Source organism: Nicotiana sylvestris, chromosome 4 (genome assembly GCF_000393655.2).
Source record: "Nicotiana sylvestris chromosome 4, ASM39365v2, whole genome shotgun sequence".
Lineage (NCBI taxonomy): Eukaryota > Viridiplantae > Streptophyta > Magnoliopsida > Solanales > Solanaceae > Nicotiana > Nicotiana sylvestris.
Window position 1 is genome coordinate 125,611,724 of NC_091060.1, and position 25,376 is coordinate 125,637,099.

The 25,376-nt window shown below is 35.0% G+C and overlaps 3 protein-coding genes across 3 annotated transcripts; all 3 read right to left on the reverse strand.

The window, feature by feature from the left end:
- Positions 1 to 2,314: 2,314 nt before the first annotated feature.
- Positions 2,315 to 8,772, reverse strand: LOC104231301 (probable beta-D-xylosidase 7). Its single transcript, XM_009784272.2, has 6 exons — positions 8,345 to 8,772; positions 7,524 to 7,826; positions 5,308 to 5,477; positions 5,122 to 5,219; positions 3,456 to 4,220; positions 2,315 to 3,359 (listed from the first exon to the last, which is right to left on the reverse strand). The coding sequence occupies exons 1-6, from the start codon at positions 8,732 to 8,734 to the stop codon at positions 2,767 to 2,769; spliced, it is 2,319 nt and encodes a 772-aa protein (XP_009782574.1). The 5' UTR covers positions 8,735 to 8,772; the 3' UTR covers positions 2,315 to 2,766.
- Positions 8,773 to 12,584: 3,812 nt separating this feature from the next.
- Positions 12,585 to 20,132, reverse strand: LOC104231302 (probable beta-D-xylosidase 7). Its single transcript, XM_009784273.2, has 6 exons — positions 19,665 to 20,132; positions 15,707 to 16,009; positions 15,066 to 15,235; positions 14,863 to 14,960; positions 13,347 to 14,111; positions 12,585 to 13,262 (listed from the first exon to the last, which is right to left on the reverse strand). Exons 1-6 carry the CDS (start codon positions 20,073 to 20,075, stop codon positions 12,676 to 12,678), a joined length of 2,334 nt encoding a protein of 777 aa, XP_009782575.1. The 5' UTR covers positions 20,076 to 20,132; the 3' UTR covers positions 12,585 to 12,675.
- LOC138889052 (uncharacterized) lies at positions 16,913 to 19,128 on the reverse strand. Its single transcript, XM_070171620.1, has 3 exons — positions 18,680 to 19,128; positions 18,504 to 18,599; positions 16,913 to 18,431 (listed from the first exon to the last, which is right to left on the reverse strand). The coding sequence occupies exons 1-3, from the start codon at positions 19,060 to 19,062 to the stop codon at positions 17,726 to 17,728; spliced, it is 1,185 nt and encodes a 394-aa protein (XP_070027721.1). The 5' UTR covers positions 19,063 to 19,128; the 3' UTR covers positions 16,913 to 17,725.
- Positions 20,133 to 25,376: the final 5,244 nt, after the last annotated feature.

Sequence of the window (25,376 nt, forward strand, 5' to 3'; positions counted from 1 at the left end):
GGCTTGTGCTAATTAAGTAAGAGGATTCATCATTAAAATGCTTCCACGCACTACTATGTACATCTCGTTCAGTCCCATAAGGAATTGGATCAAGCGCCTATCCTGCTCTCCCTTGTATAATTTTTCCTTGGAACCACAATTACACTAGAAATTGCACTATGCTTTCATACTCAGGTTACTCAATTCTTCTCAAAGTTTCTTCATTTTGGTGTAATAGTTCGTGATATTGAGAGCTCCCTAAGTCAAATCATTTATCTCTTTCTGGATTTGATATAGTCTAGCACCATTAGTTTTCTCGTAACGATCTTCCAATTTTATCCATAATTCAACAGCGTTATTTGCATACTCAATACTATCTGCGATGTCCTTTAAAAGGGAATTAAAGATCCATGAAGTGACCATATTGTCACATCGCATCCACTGGCGATAATCGGCAGACTGAGAATTCGGTCGTTTGCACTCCCCACTAATAAAACCAAGCTTGTTCTTAACGGATAAGGCCCGCATAACACTACGCCGCCATGAGGCGATATATAATTCCATTAAAAGGTGCAGAAACCAGCATAGCCCCAGGGTTGTCAGAAGGATGAAGGTAAAGGGGGTTGTTAATGTCAACTCCAGCATTAGCAACTCCACCGTCCGCCGCAGCTGCACTTGCATGTGTGTTTACATCAGTTAGGTCACTTTGATCGAGAATTGCCATCTAAAAATACGGAGATGAAATTGAACGAGAGAAAGTAGAACAGAGGTGAAATCGAACGAGAGAATGTGAACAATTGAGGGCAAATCGCTGATTTGCGCGATTTTTGTTCGAAATTAGGGCAAATCAAAATTATCAAAGAAATTAGGGCAAAGACAAAAATGTAGATATACAAATCGGGAATTTCGGGGATTACGAGCTCCCGTGCTCTGATACCATATCAAGATGATGAGAGCTCAAGGTGAGTGACAATGGAGTTCTATGATGAGCTCCATGAAAACAAATGAGAGACAGAGAGAGCTACAAAAAATGTATTGTATATTCACATTATGCGTAGAAGGTTCCAGATATGTACATGTATATATAGACACATGTGTGTCTCACCTCATGCCACAACTACTTCTAACTAACCAATGTATTAGTTACAACTAATCACTACTAATACATAAATACATAAAGCTCAATAAAATAAAAGTATCGGAAAATCTTTCAATTACTTTTGTAGAAATTCTTAGAGTGAATAGAAAAGAAACTTTTGAAGATACAAGGACAAGATAAAGTTATGGAAATCAATATTTCAAGCGTTTATTTACTGCAATGGAAGAAGTATCTATAGAGTTGCCAAATAACTAACATTTCCTTTGATGGTTTTGCCATATAGAATTCAATACATGTGTGGAAGTGGAAGTGAAACGTTTAAGGCATGCATGCATGTGATTGTTAATGCCTTCAATAGATTTTAATGGTTCTTGTCTTGTTTCTTGTCCTCCTCTTTGTTCATGTTTGGACTATGCTTTCTGTCTTGTTTTTGAACTTTGTGTTAGTAGTAGTCTCATCATCTATGCTGTAACATGTAAAGCAAGAGGCAAAAACTTCAAACAAGGGAATAGGTCCAAATTTGCCTTTGTATTATCTGAAATTAAGCAACTTCCCCCTCAGCTAAACTTTTGGTTCATTCATATCATTGCCGTTAGGAAAAAGTATTGTATTTGCCCTTACTATTGACGAGCTTTAATGTGAAACGAGTGAACTCCCCGTGTCAAATTCATTAAGAAAAAAGGTTCACTTTTACCACTCAATTTTTTTTATTATGGTTTAAAATTATCCTCGGGCTGAAGCTCCATCAGGGGTCAAGGTAAAAAAGGAGACATTTTCATAATGACGGGAGTGAGACTAGAGCAAAAGTGTAATAAAGGTCAAAGTTGGTCAATTTTGGATTATAAGGGCGCAAATTTGGCCTTTTTCTCTTCAAACAATCTACTCTGAACTTGATCCTTTTTCTTAGAACACAAAACTACCTTAATTCTGATATATTATTACTTTAAAGGGAACAGTGACATGGATTTTGTCGATGCTCAATCCTTTTCATACATATAACACCTAAAATACATGCCACCAGTAATCATGGTTTTGTCATTGCTGCTTTCACATCCGACATGAGTGCTGTAACTGTAGTTCCTTTGAGGAAAATTTGTGTTTGATTGTTTTGTCATCTATTATTGCTTTCTACATTGTTGGCATATAATTTATTAAGGATACACCAAATTGTCATTTTCAACTCAACAAGAAACTGCTGTGTAAATGTGTAAAACTAAAATCAGGTAATCCTTGTGGTTGGTACTTGAACTTTTCTAAAACTTTCTGATTCTTCAAAAAGGTAGAGAATAAAATACATATCTTGCAATATATCAAAGAGGGAATAATAGCTCAAATTTATAAAGGGCAGCCTGGTGCACTAAGCTCCCGCTATGCGCGGAGTTCGGGGAAAGGCCGGACCACAAGAGTCTATTATATACAGCCATTTCTCCAGGAGACTATTTTCCAGCTCGAACCTATGACCTCCTGGTCACATGGCAGCAACTTTACCAGTTACGCCAAGGCTCCCCTTCTAATAGCTCAAATTTATCTTGATAATAATTGATATCTCTATTTTTAGCTGTTGCTGCAACATGTCCACTCCTCCAAGTCTATTAGAGAGGATTCTTGAATTCAACTTTTTATTTGTTCAGCTAAAGAAAAGACAGGTAAAGAAAAGAATTAACTCTTGCAACCAAGAAAATCTGGTTTCAGATCATGATGTTAATGGGGTGTTCTGCATCGCCAACGACAAGGTAACGAGACCCTTCTTCTATCATCATTAATCCATCCTCATTAGCACTGCTAAGATGTTCACAAGGACTGATCTCAAACACAATTTCAGAATTTTCTCCTGCCTTTAAGCTCACACTCTGGAATCCAACTAGCTGTTTTACAGGACTTCCATTTTGAACTTTGTCGTCCTGCTTCACAAAAAGTAGTACGGGGTGCTTACCATCCATTTCCCCTGAGTTTTTGACACTAACATGAGCTGAGAATTTTGCCTTCTCACAGTTGTCTATTCCCATTTCTTCCACAGACACGTAACGGATTGAATCCGAATCTTGAACTGTCTTTGTGGTTGATAATTGATTTAGCTGAACTGTTTTAGGAGTGGCAGAGTTGAACTCATAGGAATAGGTTGTGTAACTAAGACCATAGCCAAACTCGAAAACTTTGGGACCCTTGTAGAATCGATATGTTCTACCAGGGTAGCCTGTTGCTGGATTAGGTCTCATCCTCATGTCTGTCATTGGTATTTTGACAAAGTCTTGAGGATACCAAGTAATAGGTAATTTACCTCCTATACATTGACATATAAGAAAAGCCTTTGTTATTAACATCAAGCATGTTTTATAGAGAGAAAGAAAAGAAGAAGTGATCACTGATCAACTCTTACCAGGATTATGTTCACCGAATATAATTTCAGATAAAGCAAGTCCACCAGCTTCACCAGGATAGCCAGCCCACAAAATACTTCCTATTTTGGGGTTGATTTTCGCGAAAGAAACATCGACTGGACCTCCAGAGAGTAGTACCAATATAACAGGCTTCTTTGCAGCTTTAGCAACACTAGTAATGAGTTTTTCTTGCTGCCCCGGGAGCACCAAGTCATCGCGATCAAATTGTTCCCTCTCTTGACCTTGATCCAACCCCATGACCAAAACGACGTAATCCACATTCTTTGCAGCGTTGACAGCTTGATCAATGGCAACAGACGTGCAGTTAACTGCATAGCAGCCCGGGTGGTATTGCACTGTCTTCACATAACCCGACAATGCCTTAAGAATCTCGATAGATTTGCAAGGAGGACCGTCATAGTTTCCACGAAGAACATAAGCACTGTTGGCATTAGGACCAATGACAGCAAGGGAATTGGTTTTAGCCTTGGAAAGAGGAAGGAGTTTGCCAGTGTTCTTGAGCAAGACAATGCCACTTCTTGCAGCTTCAAGGGCTAGTTCTTGATGTTGTTGAGCACAAACCAGGTTAGGACTAATGTTTCCAAAGAGCTGTTTTGTTGGGTTGCCATTGAATAGTCCTAACCTCATTCTAATAGAGAAAAGATTGTGAAGAGCCCTGTCTACATGAGCTTCTGAAACCTTTTTCTGCATTATTGCTGATTTTGTGTATTTCCTTAAGTAATCCCCACAATTTACATCCATGCCTGTGAAATTTCAATTCCCATCACATTGTAAACAAGATGGTTAGTCCATTCCATTAGCTTGATATTAGTATTTTTTACTAGGTTAATTTATATTGCATAACAAATAAATATTGTCTTTTTAGCTGAAAAAATGACGCCATATAGCCGTTCTTTAAAATAATAGTCAAAAAATGTATTTTTTTTATTATATATACACATTTCGATATGCTATATACAAAAATACATATAAATTTTATAGACTTTTGCGGCTACCAGATGTAAATAGTTTCAGGCAGCGCTAAAAGTGATATCTGCCCTTTTTAGTTTTATATTATTTACAGAGAAATTTATCCTACTTATCCTTGGCTAAATTGATTGGGCCTGTTCTAATAAATACTTTGGGCCTAGTGCCTCTTCATGTCTTACTACATGATTCTCTATTATTTTTCTTTTTTTCTTTATCATATAAATACTTTTTTATATTATTCAAGAGAGAATTATTTTGTAGAAATGTATTACGATTTGGATATTGTCCCTTTCATTGATAAGGATAAGACAAAATCAGTAGGACTCACTATTGGATAGTCAAAGAAAAGAAGTCTCCTTCTGCTATAAATTTGGACTTTATTTTGCCTTCCTTTCAGCCCACAAGGCCATTACTCTGGGCCCAAATATATAGCTAGTCCACATCTCCAATAATTTCCAACGTAGGCCCAATACAGACCAGAGAGCACGTGGATTGTTTTCAAATTTTCTTTTGTAAAATATCGATTTGTCCCAAAGACTAATTTAATCAGTTTATTCAATAAATAATTAAAAGGTACATGAGACGATTGAGCTTCAATTTTAGTTTTTTTTATCTATCTTATGAAGAAAGTTGACAACATACGAAGCAAAACAGTTTTCCAGGGTACAACCATACCAGCTTTAAGTGCAAATGCAGCTGCATCTTCTGGTGTCTTGGCATACTTGTGATTGTCATGCATAACTTGCACTGCATCACAGTCGGATGTGATGTACCTATCATATTCAAACGAGTTAAAAAATGGACACGTAGGTAAAATTACAAAAGTAAGTAAACGTTTACTAATTTAATTTTCAGAATTACCCATGAAAACCCCATTGTTGACGAGCCGTTTTTGTCAAAAGATTGTAATTAGCACAACTTGGAATGCCATTAACACTGTTGTAAGAGCACATTATTCCACTAGCTTGTGCTTTTTGTATGCAATCTTGGAAAGGGGGCTGAAATGTATCTGCCATATCTTGAGGGGTCACCTAATTAATTATCAAAAATACCAGAGGTCAGGATGACAAAAAAAGAAAAAAGAAATCTAAACATTGCAGTACAAGATTACATATAAAAATTGCAGATTCCTTAAATCTTAAAGTGAATAGGTGACAAAAAGAATAAAGGTACAACGTGTAAAATGCCTCATTCTCATGCTTCATTCTTTTCCCAAAAGTTGGAGATTTACATACTTCATTTCTCAGGGACCAAATATCTGATTTAAGCAGCAAAAGTGTGAATCCTATCCTAAAAAGAAGCCAAAGAATAGTTAGCTTTTTGGGGACTCCCACTTTTTAGTCTATTTTCTAAATGGTCCTACAACGACCCTAATCCACCCCACTAAGTACGCAAGAATTAATGGAAAATGAAAAGAAGAAAAGCCAAAAAAGTGTCTCATAAAGTTTACTAAGAATTTTTTTTTAAACACTATTTATAACAGTCGGTAAGAAAAATTTGTAGTCCGCTCGACCGACAATACCAAAATATTAGAACACTCTTCTCTTTCAGACCAGTAATTTACGAGCAGAATAGCCCGGGAGGCATTTGTATTTGTTTCGATTTCTCGATCCCTATACTTCATAAAGTTTCATCCAGACACTTTAACTTAGTTAAAACAAGATTTTTAAACTCTTCTGACCGTTAACCGAGCTTAAGTGGTATTGATATGGCTGGGGTGGACAAAATGAGTGATTTACTCGCACATTAGCTACGTGAGCCGATGATTTTTCTTTATTAAAAAATAAAAATAAATAAATCAATAAATAATCCCCCTTCGTTCTGCCCCCTTCTACAACCCCTTCACCCTTCGTCGTTCTCTCCCCCCCCCCCCTTCTTCTTCTTCTTCAAAGAGTGACGAGAGGGAAATAGAAGCCAAAACGAGTCAAGCAACCTACTAATGATTTTGACGTAAGGAGCGAAGCTCTTAGAGGATCTGTAGATTCTTAAGACCATTTGATTATTCAAGAACAAGAACGTTACAGAAAAACAAAGGGCTGAGAACGAGCACAAACAGAGATAGACGGAAAAAGGTTGTAATTTGGCCGACTATTATTCTGGCAGTCCCTTTCTCGCTTTCCCTTCCCCTTTTCTTTATCTTTCTTCGTCCCTTCTTTCATTAAATTTTCTCCTTTGCATGTATTTCTTCTTCTATCATGTCTTTCCCTTTCTCTATGACTCCTTCATTTTTTCCGGTGGTTTTAGCTTTCAATTTTTTTTCACAGCCCTTCCAAATTGAGGTAGAAGAATAAGTCAAAATTCAAATTTCATGGATAGATAACTTTTTTTTAAAAAGGAGTGAAGGAAGTAGTAGTACTCATGGTGGAGGAGCCATGGCAGGTGGGTTATTCTTTTAAGAAGGTTGAGTGGGTGAGTTTGAAGAAGGGAGGAGGGGTTTTCTTTAATTTTAATTTTAATTTTTGGCTTTTTTTATTTTATTTTTTGCTTTTTTTATTTTATTTTTTGTTTATGAAATTAAAATTTTGTTAAATAATATTATTTTGGCATAGAATCTGATGTGGATGCTGATTTGTCATCCACGTCAAGCAAGTGAGCATCACACGATTTCGAAAGAGTTTAAAAATCTTGTTTTGATTAAGTTAAATATTTGGATAAAAGTTTATGGAGAGTAGTGACAAACGGGATACAAGTGTCTCCCAGGTTCTTTTATAACAAAAAATCTGTCAGACAAGGCACCAAGATCAAAAACCCATCTCGGGGTTGTTAAATTAATTAAGAAAAGCCCGTGACTATTGCTTCTATCCTTGGAAAGGTACAAAATATACCAAGACAAGAAAGTGTTCCAAACTTGGAAAACAGTACCAATGGTTGGTTACTGATTACTAATTGGTCATAGAGGGTAAAAGCTAAACTATATATTCCTCTACAAAACTACATATTTTAAAGTTACATAAAAAAAATACTAGTAATACCATATTTTTTTATTTTGAATAAATAATGATAGATTGTTCAAACAGTAATAAAGCGAGAGATAGACAACAACAATAATAAATTCAGTAAGTGGAAAGAGTACTTACAATGGCATTGAAACTAAAGCGATCCAAGGTTTTCCATTGATCCAAGTCATAAGCAGTGAAATGTTTGCAGCAAGCAGAAGCTTGAAGGTGACCTTTCTTGAGTTTTCCACCTTCAAAACTGTCACCTTGTACTCCTCTCACGTACCGTATTGCATATTTACCAGTCATAGTTGGGTCCTCCCCTGCTGTTTCTTGCCCTCTTCCCCATCTTGGGTCCCTAAATATATTTATATTTGGTGCCCAAAATGTCATCCCTACTGCTTCTCCTGCATTGTACACTCCCCTTGCCTCTCTTCCTATCACCTGAGGATAAATTGGAATTCATTTCAATGACACCTTACTTTGTGTTATATATATGAAATCATTCATTCGAAACTTCACTATATACATATATATATCACCATGACTTTATCTAAACCAGACCTTAATTAAGAGATTTGAGAAAATATTATATACAAGTTAGAAAATTTTAAAGAGATATAGTAAATTGAAGATGGACTGCTTATAATTTCTTTTCCTGAATTTTAAAAGAATCGTTATACTTAAAAATAGAAACTTTAAGTAACTCATTTGGAAAAAGGATAACTTATCAATCAATAATTGAATTTCGATACACTATAAAGATCTCGAGATCTGCCGACACACACACACAAGCCTAGAAAAGTGAAGTAAATAATAGATTTAACTTGTATATAATAAGTTGTGCATTATTTTTCAGGTTATTAATCCTATTATATATAATATCATGGATAATTACCTAAAGTATTTTATTCACATTATGCAAGTTAAACTAAACAAACTGAGTTTGTATTGGTTCTTACCTGGCCAATGCGATACCAAAGGTTTTCATCAAAAGAAGCAGCAGTGAGAATAACTTGAGGAAAGCTGGTGGCTCCATTGATACTCCCATTGAAGAAAATACCTCTTCCGGCAGCTCCAACGCCGTGAAGAGACTCCGACCACCACTCGTAAGCCGGAATACCGAGTCTTGGAATCGCCGGAGCAGAGTTAACGAGTTGGGAAATCTTTTCATCTAGTGTTAGTCGAGAGACAAGGTCCTTTGCACGTACACTGATGGGAAGAGCTGATTGGCAGAACTTTAGGGATTTGGTTAGAGGAAGAGACGAGTCACAGGAGAAAGGTGGCTGAGTTGACTCAGTTGTTGAAATGAGTGTTAGCCATAGGAGTGTAGCTAAAGTGTCAAGTTTCATTGTAGAGAGAAAAGGTTGAAATGAAAGCAAGTGACAGAGTTTAGATAGGTAAGCATATTTATATTTATAACTAGTACTCCCTCTTCTCAATTTGACTCCACATAAAATTACTACTAAGACTTCAAATTTATACGTTTAAGCATATTATAATTTATTTTATATGATTAAAATTTTTAAATACGTCATAGCTTTTATTTACCTATAAAAGAAATTTATTTAAAAAATATAAACGTGTCATTCTTAAGATTATAAAAAATTTAATAGTGCCAAATAAAATAAAAGAAATTGAGTATTTTTCGCCGATGATTAAATGTTTCAAATTCTGAACATTGATAAGTGCCAATAGAGAACCTTCTTATGGAACCTTACTTCCGCCATAAACTTGATTAATCAAACAAGTCAATTTCGGATGCCTAAATCCGATAAACACATTTATAAGGGCAAGAAGAAACTAATTAGCACTTTAATGTTTGTTACTTTGTACTTATGTTTTAAGTTAGTCATATTACTAACTTCATTAATTATTTGGTACCTGTGAAGAAAAGAAGAATAAAAGTATCCTAATGAAATGACTTTTTGGCCCTTTACCAAAGACAGAATCCTCGACCACTTCCATTGTTTGTTAAAACGTCACGGTGAACATTCTCATTTTTTTAATTTTCAGAAATTGTATAAATTCATACTTCTTTTACAGTTCTCTCTAATTAATGTAGTAGATGGAAATGAATAATTAAGACACGACTCTTTAAATTTTTTGCCCGCGCAAAGCTGGGTGCTTCTGTTGGTTACGTTTTTACTTGTTAGGTGGATGCTACATTTTTTGTGCATTATATCTAGTGAGTTTAGTGTGGCTTGAATTTTTAAATAATTAGACTATAACTTATTCTACATTTTAAAAAAATTCAAATGTTACGAACATTTTGGATAATAATTTGAGCAAAAGCTACTACATCACTCATCTTATGTGTGTAATTCTAGATACGAAAAAAGCTAAAACTTGCATATGGTATTCAAATCACTAAACCAAATTTAAAACATTATAAATCAGAGCAAACCAAATAAGGGATTTGCCCAAAAATTGAAAATTCTTATAAAAAGACATCTCAGATTTTTGGGCGGAATATTGAATAACATGAGAGCTGGCATCCCTCTTTGAAGCAATATTATGGTGAGTAATTTCTGTCCTTAAACAAGTATTTTTGGGCAAAAAGTCTTGTTTTAATTTTATCCAAATTCACACTCCACATATAAGAAAAAAAGTCTCATATTGCTCTTGAAAAAGGGATCAAGAAAGGAAGTTGACAAGGGCGACCATTTATCTTTAATTTAATTGTTTGGTTTAGTTTATAGTCACAACTCACAACCAATATTATAGTTTGTTTGGCCAAGCTTTTTTTTTTGGTCAAACGTGTTTTTTCTGGCTTGGAAGGAAAAAAGTGTTTTTAAGGAGAAGCAGAAAAAAATAGCTTCTCTCCAAAAGCACTTTTCTGGGAAGCACTTTTGAGACAAATACACTTAGAAGCAGTTTTCAATAGTTTGGTCAAACACTAATTACTGCTCAAAAGTGCTTTTTAAATTAATTAGTCAAACATAAACTGTTTCTCATCAAAAGCATTTTTTTAAAAAGTACTTTTGAGAAAATCACTTCTCAAAATAAGCTGATTTTATAAGCTTGGCCAAACAGGCTATTAGTTTAACTGCTTGTTGTTTGGCACTAACAAGAATACATATCTTTATTTCTTAATCCAAAAAAATGCCTTATGTTTAGTTTGCTCTTGGCCGATTGGTAGCAGGTCGGGAGCATTGCGTCCCCACCCTCCCCACCCCCCCCCCCCCTCTTCCCCCACTAGCTTTTGAGTTGATTTTTTAATTTTTTTTTTTTTTTTTTGTAGGTTGCATAGAAAGGTGCAATCTACCCTCCTCTGTTTTTTTTTGTTTTTTTTTTAAAATTTAAAATAAATAAGTACCGCCTCCTGTATCCTTTTTTTTTTTTTTTTACGTTTTTCCGTCTCTCTTTCTTTTACTGAAATCCCAAATAACTACTGTAGTAAATTTGTCGAATTAAAAAATTAAATAGCTTCTCAAATTTTCTGAACAAAGATAAAGGAAAATAAGACCAAACGAGATTTAATTGTTTCCAACCTAAATTTGGAAATGGAATCAGATGATCAACTGTTAACAACCTTGTAAAAGACACCGTGAACAATTTAACGATTGAAAGTTTATTTTACGGCATTATATAGTAAGTTTAAAAATGAAAAAATTAGGAAAAAAGTTGCCGTGTCTTTACCTTCTCATGAAAAAATAAGTTTCACTAAAAAGGTAACGTGAAGAGGATTTATTTATTTTTAGACCTTAATTTAATCATTGAAGTTTTGGTTGTGAATGCTTCTCTAAAAATTGATGCACGAAGAAGCTTCTCCTAAAGCACCTCATTTCACACTTTAGTACGGTAATTTGACTATGTAGGTAGTTTAAGAAAAAAAAAATTAAAATCTACTATCGTAATATTTGAACAGCTTTAAATTATTTACAGAAAATTAAAGTTAAATTATTTTCTAATATAACAATATGTTATTCTTTTTGAAACAAATCAATAATAGTAAAAAGATAATATCTGAACAAAGAAAATATTAGATAAGGTTACACAGGACATTTTCTTTTTCTTTCACAGAAAGTTATATCAAACTTTATGGTTTAATATGATTTTAACATCGCACCTAAACTATGTAAACAAAGTATCACATCTTTAACTTTCTATGTGTATGATATGATATTTTTCCTTTTATCTCTCCCTTAAAACTGTCATGCGATTCTCATAAATAACTGAAAGATGTTGCGTTTGGACACATTTTAAAATGTCTAGCGAGCAGGTCCAGTAGAATTATACAAAAATCGCAAACTATATTTTAGCTTTGGAAGTACTATTCTATTACCCCATAGAGAGAGATCCAACAGTCCGAAACCTAAAGCTTGAAAAAATAATTAAGAGTAAGTTCAAAGACTATTTTCATGTAGTTGGCGGAGGAAGCTACACGAGTAAGTATAAGATAATGACAATCCATAGGCACCCCACCAATTAATTTTGGTCCATCATCTTTTTAGCTTAAAATTAAATTAATTTGATGTTACAGTTGAAAGGATAGGGACTGACAATGCTTTAACCTGATTATTCTCGGACGAAAATTGAAGTGCAACTTACACTATCTTCATAAGGAGAGGAGAGGGTAAAGAAAATTCTCGGATATGAAGATTCAACGTTAATACATTAGGAGGGATCACTCTTCTAAAGTAGAGTAGAATTTAAAATAAGGATGAAAACTTTATACCGGATTTTTATTCATTAATTGATCTCGACATACTAAAGAGAACAAGTGATTTAGAGATATATATCTATAATTTAGAACTGATTAATATTATGTCTGTTTTGAGAGGGTATAGGAGAGGAAATACGGTAGGTAGGTTTATTTATTTGTTACATGATTGGAAGGTAAGTGAAAGTGATACCTCTACTCCTCCAACCTTTGCTCCAACCAAATGTAATGTTAACCTGAAAGATATTTAAGGAAAAAGGGCAGTCTGATGCACAAGGTATTCGGTCTGATGTAAACAGCTGCACCCCAAGGGGTGTGGTATTTAACGAACAACTACTAAACAAAATCTTGAACTGGATTATAAATTAGAACTTTTGTTATCATACATGTTGACAGATTTAGTATATTAGCTAGGGAGATCAACTTTCAAGCATCATCCTTAATATCATCTTTTCCCTAAGATTGTTCGCGCTATTATGGAGATTTGTTTGGGAAACTTGGAACCTCAAATAACAAATTCTGAACAGGAAAAGATGAAAGAGAGAACAGGTAAATAACGCTGCCATGATATTTTAATTTCACTTGATACGTTAACTTAATTCTAACTGACAATTTAGATCTGGGAGATCATACAAACACAGTAACAGGATACTCCTCATCTCCCACAAGAAGGAAATATTTCCCTTCATCAATAACCAATGAACCATATCTATTAGCCCTAGTAAAGTGCTCACAAGGTTTTACATCAAATGCAATATGAGTACTTTCCCCTGCTTCCAAATTCACACTCTTGAATCCTATCAAAGTCTTTCTTGGAACCTCATCCATTGAGCTGGAGTGCCTCAGAAACAACAATACAGGGTGCCTACCAGCCCTTTCTCCCTGGTTTTTCACCGCAACTTTAACTGTGATCATCGCGTTGTTGCATACTTCTGATGCAACTTCTGAAACAGCAATGTTCAGAACAGAACCATTTTCAGTTGCCTTATTGACCTTCGGGTTCTTGAAATGCAGCTTGTCTTGGTTTACAGAGGCGAACGCGTAAGAATAAGCAGTGTAGCTGAGACCATAGCCAAATTCAAAAACTTTTGGCCCATTGTAGAATCTGTAAGTGCGCCCTGGATATCCAGTGGATGATAGAGGCCGCATTCTCATATCTGTCATTGATATTTTGTTGAATTCCTTAGGGTACCAAGTGACTGGTAATCTACCCCCTGAAATGTAATTTAATCTTGCATGTTTAGCAAGTATTCCAGCAATATATAACAATTAAGAGGAGTATTGAAGTTGAACTTCACCTGGATTGTGTTCGCCAAAAAGTATCTCGGCCAATGCAGTAGCTCCACCCTCACCGGGGTAACCAACCCACAAAATGGCTCCTATATTTTGGTTGTCTTTTGCAAAGGACACATCCACTGGACCTCCACACATCAAAACCAGTATAACAGATTTTGAGGCAGCTTGCGTGATTTCTGTAATGAGACTCTCTTGCATACCTGGTAGCCCCAATTCTGTGCGATCAAGCTTCTCTCTTTCAAGAGTTTGGTCCAATCCCATTATTAGTACAACACAGTCTGCTTTTTTCGCTATATCAACCGCTTCATCTATTGCAGCAGAAGTACAGTTGACGAAATTGCAGCCCGGATGGTACATTGTGTTTTTAACATACTCCTGAAGTCCTTGGAGTAATGTAACATTCTTGCAAGGATAGCCTTCGTAGTTACCTAGAAGTACTTCAGAATCATTTGCTTTGGGACCTATTACAGCAAGGGATGTTGTTTTGATCTTTGAAAGTGGAAGGAGTTTGGCAGAATTCTTTAGAAGGACAATGCCATTTCTTGCTGCTTCGAGGGCTAGTGCCCGGTGCTGTTGACTACAAACCTCTACTGAAGAAATGTCTCCATATTCCAGTTTTCTTGGGTCGCCATTGAACAGTCCTAGCCTCATTCTAATGGAGAAGAGATTGTGAAGAGCTCTGTCTATGTCAGATTCTTTTACTTTCTGCTTTTCTACAGCTGATTTTGTGTATGACTTCAAATAGGAACCACAATTCACATCCATGCCTGAAATTTCATTGACAAGAACGAAACCGCATTTAGTTTCCGTCAATGATGTTCACGTAAATTTGAAAGAAATTTCATATCTTTTTCAAGATATTGTTGCATTATGCACCATTTAATCTACATTCTCCTTTTTTATTATTATTTTGTCTTACAAGTAAAATTTGACTACATCCACTAGAACAAGTTTAATCACTAACAAGAAGAGCCATGCATGTTAGTTTTCATCTTTGCTACATTCAGAGTAGACTACAGAAAGTATTGTATTTTAACTCATAAATCACAATCATAGATGGTTTAGCATGTAAATGCTACGCCAGAACAATCTCAAAATCGACTAATAGTACCAAAAAGCTGAAAGAGAGAAGATCTTTTGGAATAAAGAACTAGCAGATATACACCTATTTTATAAATAGGGGAAAGAAAGCTGGCCAATTATAGTAATGCACAGATCATCAGCAAAAAGATTATTCTGTTTCAGGACAGAATGGACCAAATTATGAGCATGCCAATGGTCCTGTATTTTCAAAACATAAGCAATGGAGAACGTTTTTTATAGTAATAAACTTTCTCTAATGGCAGGCATAGTGTGTCACACTTAATACTTGGGGACAAAGCATGCAAAGACATAATTGATGTGAGGCTTCAGTCTTCGATTTCACAAACAAGCTAAGCAATTTTTTTATATTTTAATTTTTTAAAATAAATTGTTGTCTTAACAGCAAGTAATAGAAGCAGAAAATAGATCAGTTACCAGCTCTAAGGGTAGCAGCTACTGCATCTTCTGGTTCTTTAGCATAACCTTGGTGAGTATGCATAATAGCAACTGCATCACAATCTGATACGATGTACCTTTAAATAACAATAACCAGTTAGATTTAGAGATATGCAGTTAGATTTCAATCAGGGATGAAATAACACATAATTCAAGACTCTCTTCTCTTTTTGGTAAATTACCCTTGGAAACCCCATTGTTCACGGGCAATCTTGGTCAGAAGATCAAAGTTAGCACAATTTGGGATCCCGTTAACAAGATTGTAAGCACACATTAGACTGCTGGCTTTCCCTTGTTCGACACAACTCTTGAAGGGTGGTTCATATGAATCTGCCAAATCCTGCTTCATGACCTGAATAGCTCCATGTATTAGCATAGAAATAAAAGCTTCAAGGGGAGAAAATGGATAACACAATCTGCAGATGCATGTGCTAATTAATTGTGTATTAACATCCACAAGAGAATGTCATTAACCAATTCCCTGTGCATCAATTTTTACATGAAATTTAAAGGGGAAAAAAGGAAGAGCTTTTAGCTGACACTATGCTTGTAAACATTCTTGTTGAATTAGTTTGCGAACACCAGCTCATCTAAAAAGTTAATTGCATTGTGTGAATTGTCTCATCTAAAGCTACTTTCAGTTACTCTATGTCTGCAACATGTCCTCTCACATGCAAGCCGTGTGACATATTCATCGTCCATATGTCAAACCATGTCAAAAATGGAAATTTCTTCCATAAACAAACTTGAACATATGAAAGATATCAACAATATAATCCTAACAAATCAATAGACTACAGCATCACAGTTAGTTAAGACTTACGCGAGCATCGAAGGTGTAACGACTGAAGTTATACCAATTATCCAAATCCTGAGCAATGAAGTGCTTACAACAAGCTGAGGCTTGAAGATGCCCATCCTGAAGCTTCCCACCCTCAAAACTATCCCCCTGAAGTCCTCTTACATAAGCAACTCCATATTTTCCCACCATCATGGGATCTTCACCTGGTGTTTCTTGCCCTCTTCCCCACCTTGGATCCCTAAATATGTTTATATTTGGTGCCCATAATGTCATCCCCTTTAGCTGACCTGCATTGTACACTGCTCTTGCCTCTTTTCCAATTGCCTACATATAAAGAAACAAGCTCAACAAACTATGTTTTCCTTTTTTATCAAGCAAAACATACTACTTCTGTCCTATAATTTTTAATTTGTCCAACTTTTTAAAACCAATACTTTCAAGTAAATATAATTTTAATGTATGTCATACAATTGTAAGATCATTAAGTCATCTGTAACTACTCTTTAAGCGACGTTAATTATAGTGTAAAAATATTTTACAAACTCAGAGTGTACAATTGTGGTTATCCCACCCTCTCATAGGGATAAAAATAATAATACAATTGCGGGATAACTAATTCCAGGATAAGTTATACCCTGATTTTATCCTAACCAAACGTGAATAAACTCATCTCAAATTTAATCCCGCAATTAACTATCCCTTATCCCTCGTACCAAAAGAGTAGAAAAGATGGTAACTAACATGTTATAACCGGTTAAAAGCACTAGCAGTATCAAATTTAAAGAGTTCAAATTATATACAATGAAAGTGTAAAGTATTTTGTTACTAGCAGTGCAATTTAATCGGTTATTTTCTAGATTACCATATCAGGCAATTAATATAATGGTTACTTTTTGTTGTCGCCTTGCAGGCCTGTACACTGTCATGCAAGAACCTGAATTCTCTAACAAATTGAAGAAATCTTTCTTGGAGCTTTCAACAGATATATATATATATGGTGACAGCCCACAAATTAAGAAGAGTCTGGAACCAAAATGTGGTTCTTTTGGACAAATGGCACCTTAATAGGTGTAAAAAAAAAAAGATGGCATTTTTATATATAGCGCCCAAATACTGGGCGCTATGCATTAACGTTAATTGTGCCGTTAATGTATAGCGCCCAGTATATTTGGGCGCTATACATAGAAAGCTGACATTAACAGGTATAGCGTCCAAATACCCGGCGCTATATCCCTTTTTTTTAAAAACGAGCCGTCTTCTTCAAGACGACCATTCTGCTTCTTCTTCCTCAATATTTTATATCTTCTTCTTCTTGGTCCCCCACTCCCATACCCGCTGCCCCACTATTGATGTCGCATTAACCAACAATAGGCTGCCTCGTCTTCTTTGCTTGATAGAATCCATATGCCTCCGAAATTTATGCTGTTGGTGGTTTGTTGCTGCCATCCACATCAAATCATGTAGATCCTTGTTGGGATGTGCCTTCTGGAAATTGGCCTTAAAGTGCCTCACACAGTAACGGTGGTATGCATAAGGTTCTTGCCATGCAGGCAAGTTCTCCACAGAACTTAATATACCACCGTGCCGATCAGATATTAGACAAATACCTGAACGCTGTTTGACAACGTGCTCTTTCAGGTGGTTCAAAAACAGCGTCCACGTCTCTGTGCTTTCATTGGCACAAACAGCAAAAGCTAGAGGAAATATTTGTCCATTAGCATCCACTGCCACAGCTATCAATAGCTTGATATCGTACTTTCCATAGACATGAGTTCCGTCTATGGATATTACGGGCCGACAATGCGAAAAACCATCAATTACTGGCTTAAACGCCCAGAACACGTAATTGAATATGTATTCTGGTGTTCCCGGACTCCGCTCAAGCTTCCATTCAACAACTGTCTCGGGGTTAAAGTGCTGCAGTGCGGCCATGTACTTTGGCAGAGATGCAAATGACTTATCCCAATTACCGTAGACAATTTCAAACGCTCATTTGCGCCCGAGAAATGCCTTTCTTTTTGTAATGGTATGGCCATATTCCTAGTGGACTGATGTAATGCACTCTTTGATTTTATACCTTATGGACGCTTCGAGGTGCGGAATAAGTACAAGAGAAATCAAGTCAATATCCAAGTTGAAGTGATTCCCGTTGAATGTGTCCATTTCGCATGTGTGAGTGGGAATGTATTTACCCACTTTCCACATACCTGTCTTCTTCTTGGTCGCACGCAATATCCAATTACATGGCCAAAACCACCTGCGCCAAACAGCCTTGTATACCATCGGACTTGACTCCCATACCTGCATCTCACAACACTCTTTTACGTTGTGCATTTTACAAGCCCTGCTTACGCGCGCTTTATCAGGAAAAAGCATCCCCTTTGCAAGCACCGTTGATCTAGACTCATCGCACATTGCTGTCCGGATTTCATCAAAATCCCTTGTGAGAGCTTCCACATCCGGCACGGTTGGCAAGCTATCAATGTAAGGAATCTCCCTTGAATGAAATGGCACTTCGTACTCGTACACTCTTCGTCTAGGGGGGTCTCTCTTCAAATCAGGTCCTTCCTCCTCATCATACGCATCACCATCCTCACGAGGAAAGGGTGTCTCGTCTCCGAATTCATCGGTATTGTTATCGTAATCACTGTTCTGTTTCTCACTCTGTGCATCTGCCAGATCCCGATGTAATACGTCGTTTTCGGGCATTTGAGTGAGTACGGGTGGTTCAACTTGCTCGTTTTCACTGCACAACCAACAAAAATATAAGCTACTGAATTAATAAATGCTTTCCATATGGCTATATCACTTCACTTACAAGTCGTAATGTGATGAAATTCCATGATGGACGTTTTCAATTAGGTGATGACTACCGGATAGGCCACTTGTAAAATTCATATCCGGCCGGTACCCCCTATTAAATATATGAGCATTAATACAAATTCAATACACCAAAAATATACATAATTAACACAAATAAAAATTGAAGTTTACCACTCGTCTTGTGAATTATGGAAAGCAGGGTATAAATTATTTTCTCGCTGCTCATTCGTCGGCGATGATAAGTTTAAATCAAGGAAAACTCTTTCATCCGGAACCTGTCTGGCAAAAACTGCTCTAGAATAACCACCCGATGACTGGGGGTTATCTTTACTACGCACAACCTCGTTTTTTGGAACGTTTTCGACCTTCACGTACATCTCCAACATTGTGATTACAAGAAATTCCCGGCATTCATCCGGAGTCCTCAGAAAATCACTCAAAGTTTCATCATCGTCGATGTTAAACTCCGAGTAAAAAGCAACCTCTTGTGAAGTGACGGAATACAGATATCTTCCGGTTACTTTAAGTATAACTAAACGTTTCCTCACACTCATTTTTTTGCATAACAACGATATCAATTTATCGTACTCAATTGTAAGTGGCAATTTAACATGACACTGAACAGGTAAACTGTAACCCACGGAGTTATTCTCCATCACAACTTCACCCCCCCCCCAATATAATAAAACTCTTATTCTACGCTCTTCAGACATAACGAAAAAATGCTGGAGAATTTAACAACAATAAATGTTTCAACAAGAGTATGGAAATGGCTAGCCCGGAAATTTCTACGCTATACACCTTTTGAATGAATTTCTATACAATCCTAACTTCTTTATATAGGAAATGGCTAGCCGGGAATTTTTTTTATATATATATAGCGCCCAAAAAGTGGGCACTATATTATTGGTGGGGCCAGGAAAAAGGTGTATAGTGCCCAAATACTGGACGCTACGCTAGTATTTGGGCGTTATACCTGTTAGTGTCAGCTTTCTATGTATAGCGCCCAAATACTGGGCGCTATACATTAACGGCACAGTTAACGTTAATGTATAGCGCCCAGTATTTGGGCGCTATATATAAAAATGTCAATCTTTTTTTTTACACCTAACCACATTTTGGTTCCGGACTCAATTAAGAACATATAATAAAGTACCTGAGCAATACGATACCAGAGATTTTCATCAAAGGTAGAAGCCGTTAAAATGATCTGAGGAAACATGGTGGCAGCTTTAATAGTGCCATTGAAAAGCGTGCCTTTTCCATGCCTAGAAACGCCGTGTAAACCCTCCGACCACCATTCATAGGCGGAGATACCGAGTCGAGGTATCTCCGGTGCCGCATTAACCAGCTGTAATATTTTCTCCTCCAACTTAAGGCGTGACACGAGGTCATTTACCCTTTGGGGAATGGGTAAGGTGGCGTTACAGAAGGGAAATGAAATGGTAACTGGGTTTGACGAGTCACATGAAAATGGTGGCTGAGTTGACTCAGTGCTGATAAAGAGCATACAAATGAAGATGAAGAAGATAAAGGTGACAACTTGATCAGTTATTGGGTGTCCCATTTGTATGTTTAATGGTGTTTCTTCTCGCTCATATATTTGTGGATAAAATTAAAAATAAATAAAGATACCACTTTACTTAATTTAGCCAATGATGAATTTGATCCGTGGTGCTTTTATTCTACTCCTTGTTCACAACAGACTTTAATGCGGTTCTATAATTAGAATATACAAGATTTGTTAGGCACATGTTTGCATTATCTGAATTTGGTAGTGGGTGCGGGCAGGGGCGGATGCTCAACAAGATAATTTTAATATGAGATATTTTAGAAAAAAAATGTTTATTTATATTTTTATTTGAAGTTTACTTTTTTTAATTTTTTGAGATATAAATTTGTTAATAATATTTTTTATAAATAATTTAATCTCTCCTAAGATAATAGAATTAGATTCAAGAAATTGATACTAGATATATAAATAATTTTTTGATATTCCAATATACTTGTTGATACAATTGAAACTTGAGAAAAAGCAAAAATAATGCGCAATATAGTTTTATTTAATAGTACTCTATACCTCTTGTTTTTTATAAATAAAAAAAAATCTTTTCTTTTTATCGAAAACTTAAGCTTTTTATAGAAATCAAGAAAGAGAATATAAGAATGTAATACTTGTTTTCTGAAAAAATGGACTCTAAAAGTTTATAGCACGTTTTTAGTTAGAAATGTAAAAAGGAGAGGAATAATATAGGCATATCAATAATGATGTCATTGAAAAATTTAAGTAACTAAAAAATTTACACGGTAAGGGTTAGGGGGAATGATTCTCTTTATCCAATTTTCGCTCTAACAGTTTCGTTAATACTAAACTAAGAGTTACTTTTACTTTTTATAAAATATTACACTTTTTTTTATTTTGAAATACTCAATATAATTAGTCCCTACATCTAAAGATTGTGGTGAGGTGGATATGATCTAACTTACATTAACTAGATGTATCAGGTTCGAGCCTTGTGATGAAAAAAATCCTGTTAAAATGTGTTCTCCGTTTTACTAGGCCTTACGCAATATGAATCTAGATTAATCAGTATCTCAATACAAATACCGAGCACAGATAGAAAACAAAAAGAAAAATTTGGGGGCCTAAAGCCCTTGCTTTAGTTGCTTGGCCGCCCTTGGGCGAATGCATACTATTATGGATACGCGTTCAACTGAACCTATAACTTTTGACACGGAGTATAAATTTATTTGTAAAAATTTACTAAATTGTAGACATGAACCTATAACTTTAAATACATAATTATTTAATACGAAATTTTTTAAAGAATTAACCTGTAGAATTTAAATTTTGGATTCGCTTCTAGGCGTGAGACTAAGAGAGCTTCACGACTACAATTGACTTCAAACTTGGACAGGGGCGGATCCACCCCTTAAGAAGGGTGGCATGGCACCCGGTAAGATGATAATTTTTTTATATATCTATGTTGAGATTTTCTTAAATTAGGTTAATTATCTGATCGTGTCACCCGCAATCGTAAACTAGACAAAAGTGCCATGGCTGGTAGACTTTTTTGAAAGCTTTTCTCGTGTGTAAGATTCAAGTTGAATCTATCTTGAACCTTGTATGACTTTCTCTTTTCTTTGTTCTTTTATTTCCTTTTATCCCAGTCATTTCCCTTTTCGGTTACCATCAAATTTTCTATTTGTCGTTTTATTATTATTTATTCTCTATTCTATTATTTTGTATGTGATCTCTAGCAAGAACACTCAAAAAAGAAACTCCTAAACTTTAAAATTATAGTATAAAATAAGCAGTCCTCTTAATTAAATTTATGAGTTTTCTCCTTTCAAATCCAAAAAACTTGGGTCTTAATGAGAATTTTGGATTGAGATCAGATTTTTTTTCATCTTTTTATCATATCATAAAAATTTGTGTTATGCGATGTTTGCTAGATATAATTTAAATCACTTTACTATAATTTCGTAAGCATTTCTTAAAGAATATGTGATTTATAATTTTAATTTATGATAAATTGTAATTTATCTAATTTATGTTTATGGGGTATAATTTATCTATGGAAAATATTTTTAAAAATTTTCTTATTCTGATCAATGTAATTCTCTTTTTGAAGATGTTATCTTACTTGTGTAAATTAATTTTTAATATACAGAAAAGATGTAATTTTCCAGTGAAAATATTGATTTTACTTATGTTATTATAATAAAGGTATGATCCTATTTTAAAATTCTAATCATGTTTGTTTTTTTAAATCTGAGATGTAAATTTCAAATAAAAAATACCTATTAGGTTGACCCCAATCAACTCAAAAAAATCAATTTAACGTTCCTAACAAATTTCGTATTAGTCATTACAAAATATATATTAAAGTAAATTATGACACCCGACAACTTTAAATCCTAGTTGGATAATGAAAAAGAGTTAAAACGATGAATTAATGTAGTACTTTAGCTTTTAAAATTAGTCAACATCACTCTATTAATTGAAAAGTGTTTAAACAAAAGTAGTACAGTACTACCTATTTTGGTTTCTGGCTATCACCTTTACGGATTTTTATTTTTTTTCCTGTTAATGTAGACGAATGTTCCCTTCTTAAGCAATTTAATCCTAGTACTAGTATATATAGGAGACGCTCCTTTTATCTAAACTTGGCTATTTTTGCGAATAACTAAAGTTGCAATCCTTAAATGGTGTGAAGGCTTAAAGTTGAAAACATTAGGTGGCCTGATAATTATTTACATTTCTATGTTGTGACTGTGACCGGCGGCTTTTGTCATATCACTGGAGACGTGCTCTTGTGGTGGCAACAGAACAAATGTGTCGACTTCTTTTTCGCCTAACCAAACGTGATATACCGTTTGGATCAAAATCAATGAAATCCAAAAACAGTTGCTAAACTACAGATGAGTGATATTAATAGTTTAAACCACTTAACATGTTTTAATATTAGTACATCTATTTATGATTGAAATGTTGTGTAGAACAAAGGCGAGTTGTACATCATATTTTTATTTTGCAAAAAAAATACAATTGCGAATATGATATTCCTTTTATCTTTCCAAAGGGATATGTTGAAGCTACTTCAAGCCAGAAACCAAGAACCTGATCCTTCCCGGCCTTGAAATCTTCCTAGCTTAGTTAGACAAATCAGTGACCCGGATAGAATTTTTTTGTTCTTTTTTTGCTCATGATCCAATATCTTTATTTTGCTTTATGCTTTGTGGATGACTAGTATCAATGATATTCAATTGTTTTTGTGCTCTAACTGTTTGTTGATGCTTCTTAGATGGCTAATATCATTAGATTGAAAAATGATGTTTGACTCCACGATTACATTTGAAGTAGCCCCAGTGGCCATGGATGATATCTATTAAAATCTGGTTATCTAACATAATTATGCAACTTTTCGATCATGCCAAAAGGGGAAAGATAGATTGTGCTTTTTACTTTGGACTGTGATGTTTATAACCTAATGAACCTGGTCCTTGATGATTTGTAACTTTAAACTGGAAAGTGTTCTAACAGTGTGTTGATGTTGAGCTGAGTTGAAACGGGTCTTATGCTTATGAAAAGCACAAAGTTTGTCATCATAAAAAAGGGAGAATTTATTGGAGTGAAGTTTGTTTTGATGATTGACAAAGGAACTCAAGCATGAACCAGGTCCATACACAGCGTACACAGACACGAGCATATTCGAGCACAAGGCATGTACATGAAGGAGATAAGCTTAAGTGGTTATATCTGATATTTCCTGAACGCAAAGGTTGCATAAGTGATAAGGAGAATGACTCCTCACTCGAAGAGAACTCTATTCTAGATAAGGGAGGAGTTAGAAGTTGAAGATAACTAGAACTCTTCCACCAAGGAAGAATATAACATTAAAATTCTATTTATTTCCTATTCTACTAAGTCTATATATTTCAGGATGTTCTCATTTTACAGGTACGCACAAACGCTGAAGTTAAACGAGAGTTGAGAGCAAAATAGCAAGGCATTTTGCAAGTAATTCTTGTGTGATTCAAGTGTGCGAACCTGAAGCTACATGAACCAGATAGAAGAACCAGTTCCAAGTGACTATCTTTTATTCTAGTTTCATTGTAGTAGAGCTTTGAGTTGTACCTTTCAGCTTTATCTAGAAGCAATTGTATTAGGTACACTGAGTATTATATTCAAGTTAGGGTTAACTTGAAGTTGTCGCAACAACTAGAGGCTGGTTGCCACAAAGGGTTAGAGGTAATCCTTAGGTTTACAAAAAGTTTTGTAAATGCTATTTTTGGCTCAATAATTTAGTGAAGTGTTGGGAAAAATTCTACTGGGTAGTAGGTCGTAATTTTTTCACCTAGCATGGTGTTTTTTCCCACGTAAAAATACTTGTGTTCTTTACTTTCCGCATTTATTATTCCGCAACAGTAGTATAAGGAACACATAAAAGAACCAGGTCCTTTTATACTCTGTGCATGTGAAAATTGGACATCATACAAATCATCCCCCCTCCCCTTCTTGTGTGGTATTGAAGTATAAAGATCAATAATCATTTAGCTTGTTCATACAACAATATATATATATATATATATATATTCAGTTGGTTCAATCTCCATATAAGTATATAAAACATTGATTAATTGATGACAATTAGATATCTTAATAGAAGGATTTAAAACAACACCAATGAAGTAGATATGAGGAATTGGAAAGAAATAATTTTTGAATTTTTCTTGCATTTTTTCAACAGCATCCTTATATTTTTCTTTCTTCTTGAAATCAGAGAGTGAAGAGAAATTCAGCTATATGTACTAAAACCATAGTAATAGTATGGTAATAAGCTCCAGAAAACTCAACAATAGCTTTATAAAATTTTATATAAAAATTTAACAACATCATTAATGGCCTCCCAAGTATTAGTTGTTAACAAACGATTTGGATCAGTACAATGCACATTAACAGCTTCAGTTATAGGCAATCTATATTTGTAGCAACATCTTAAAAATAAGTATGTATAATTCCATCTAGTAACAATTTCATCTGGTATGAATCTGGGGTTAAGGTTATGTTTGGTTTACTTAGTCTTAAATTTTCTAATTCTAGATTGTCTATTATTTTCTTAAATAACACCAATTGCTCTTCTAACATGAGTAATCTTAGTCAAAAATAAATCAATACCACTTTTAACAATTAATTTATAAACATGACATGCACACCTAACATGAAAGATATCATCGAGTGGTGGTTGCAAATGCAGTTTTAGTATTGAAATAGCGGCATTATTGTTAGAAGCATTATCAGAAGACATACACAATACTTTTTATTAAGATTGTAAAATACAACAGTTTCGCAAATAGTAGTACT

Excerpts from the sequence above, each read along its gene's own strand:
- LOC104231301 (XM_009784272.2), bottom strand. The coding sequence starts at position 8,734 with ATGAAACTTGACACTTTAGCTACACTCCTATGGCTAACACTCATTTCA. Across the intron at positions 5,478-7,523 it reads GCTTTAGTTTCAATGCCATT|GTGACCCCTCAAGATATGGC; the intron begins GTAAGTACTCTT and ends ATAATTAATTAG. Across the intron at positions 3,360-3,455 it reads ATTCGGTGAACATAATCCTG|GAGGTAAATTACCTATTACT; the intron begins GTAAGAGTTGAT and ends GTCAATGTATAG.
- LOC138889052 (XM_070171620.1), bottom strand. The coding sequence starts at position 19,062 with ATGAGTGTGAGGAAACGTTTAGTTATACTTAAAGTAACCGGAAGATAT. Across the intron at positions 18,600-18,679 it reads CATAATTCACAAGACGAGTG|GGGGTACCGGCCGGATATGA; the intron begins GTAAACTTCAAT and ends TATATTTAATAG. Across the intron at positions 18,432-18,503 it reads ATTTCATCACATTACGACTT|TGAAAACGAGCAAGTTGAAC; the intron begins GTAAGTGAAGTG and ends TTGGTTGTGCAG.
- LOC104231302 (XM_009784273.2), bottom strand. The coding sequence starts at position 20,075 with ATGGGACACCCAATAACTGATCAAGTTGTCACCTTTATCTTCTTCATC. Across the intron at positions 16,010-19,664 it reads TCTGGTATCGTATTGCTCAG|GCAATTGGAAAAGAGGCAAG; the intron begins GTACTTTATTAT and ends CTTTATATGTAG. Across the intron at positions 14,112-14,862 it reads AGCTGCTACCCTTAGAGCTG|GCATGGATGTGAATTGTGGT; the intron begins GTAACTGATCTA and ends ATGAAATTTCAG.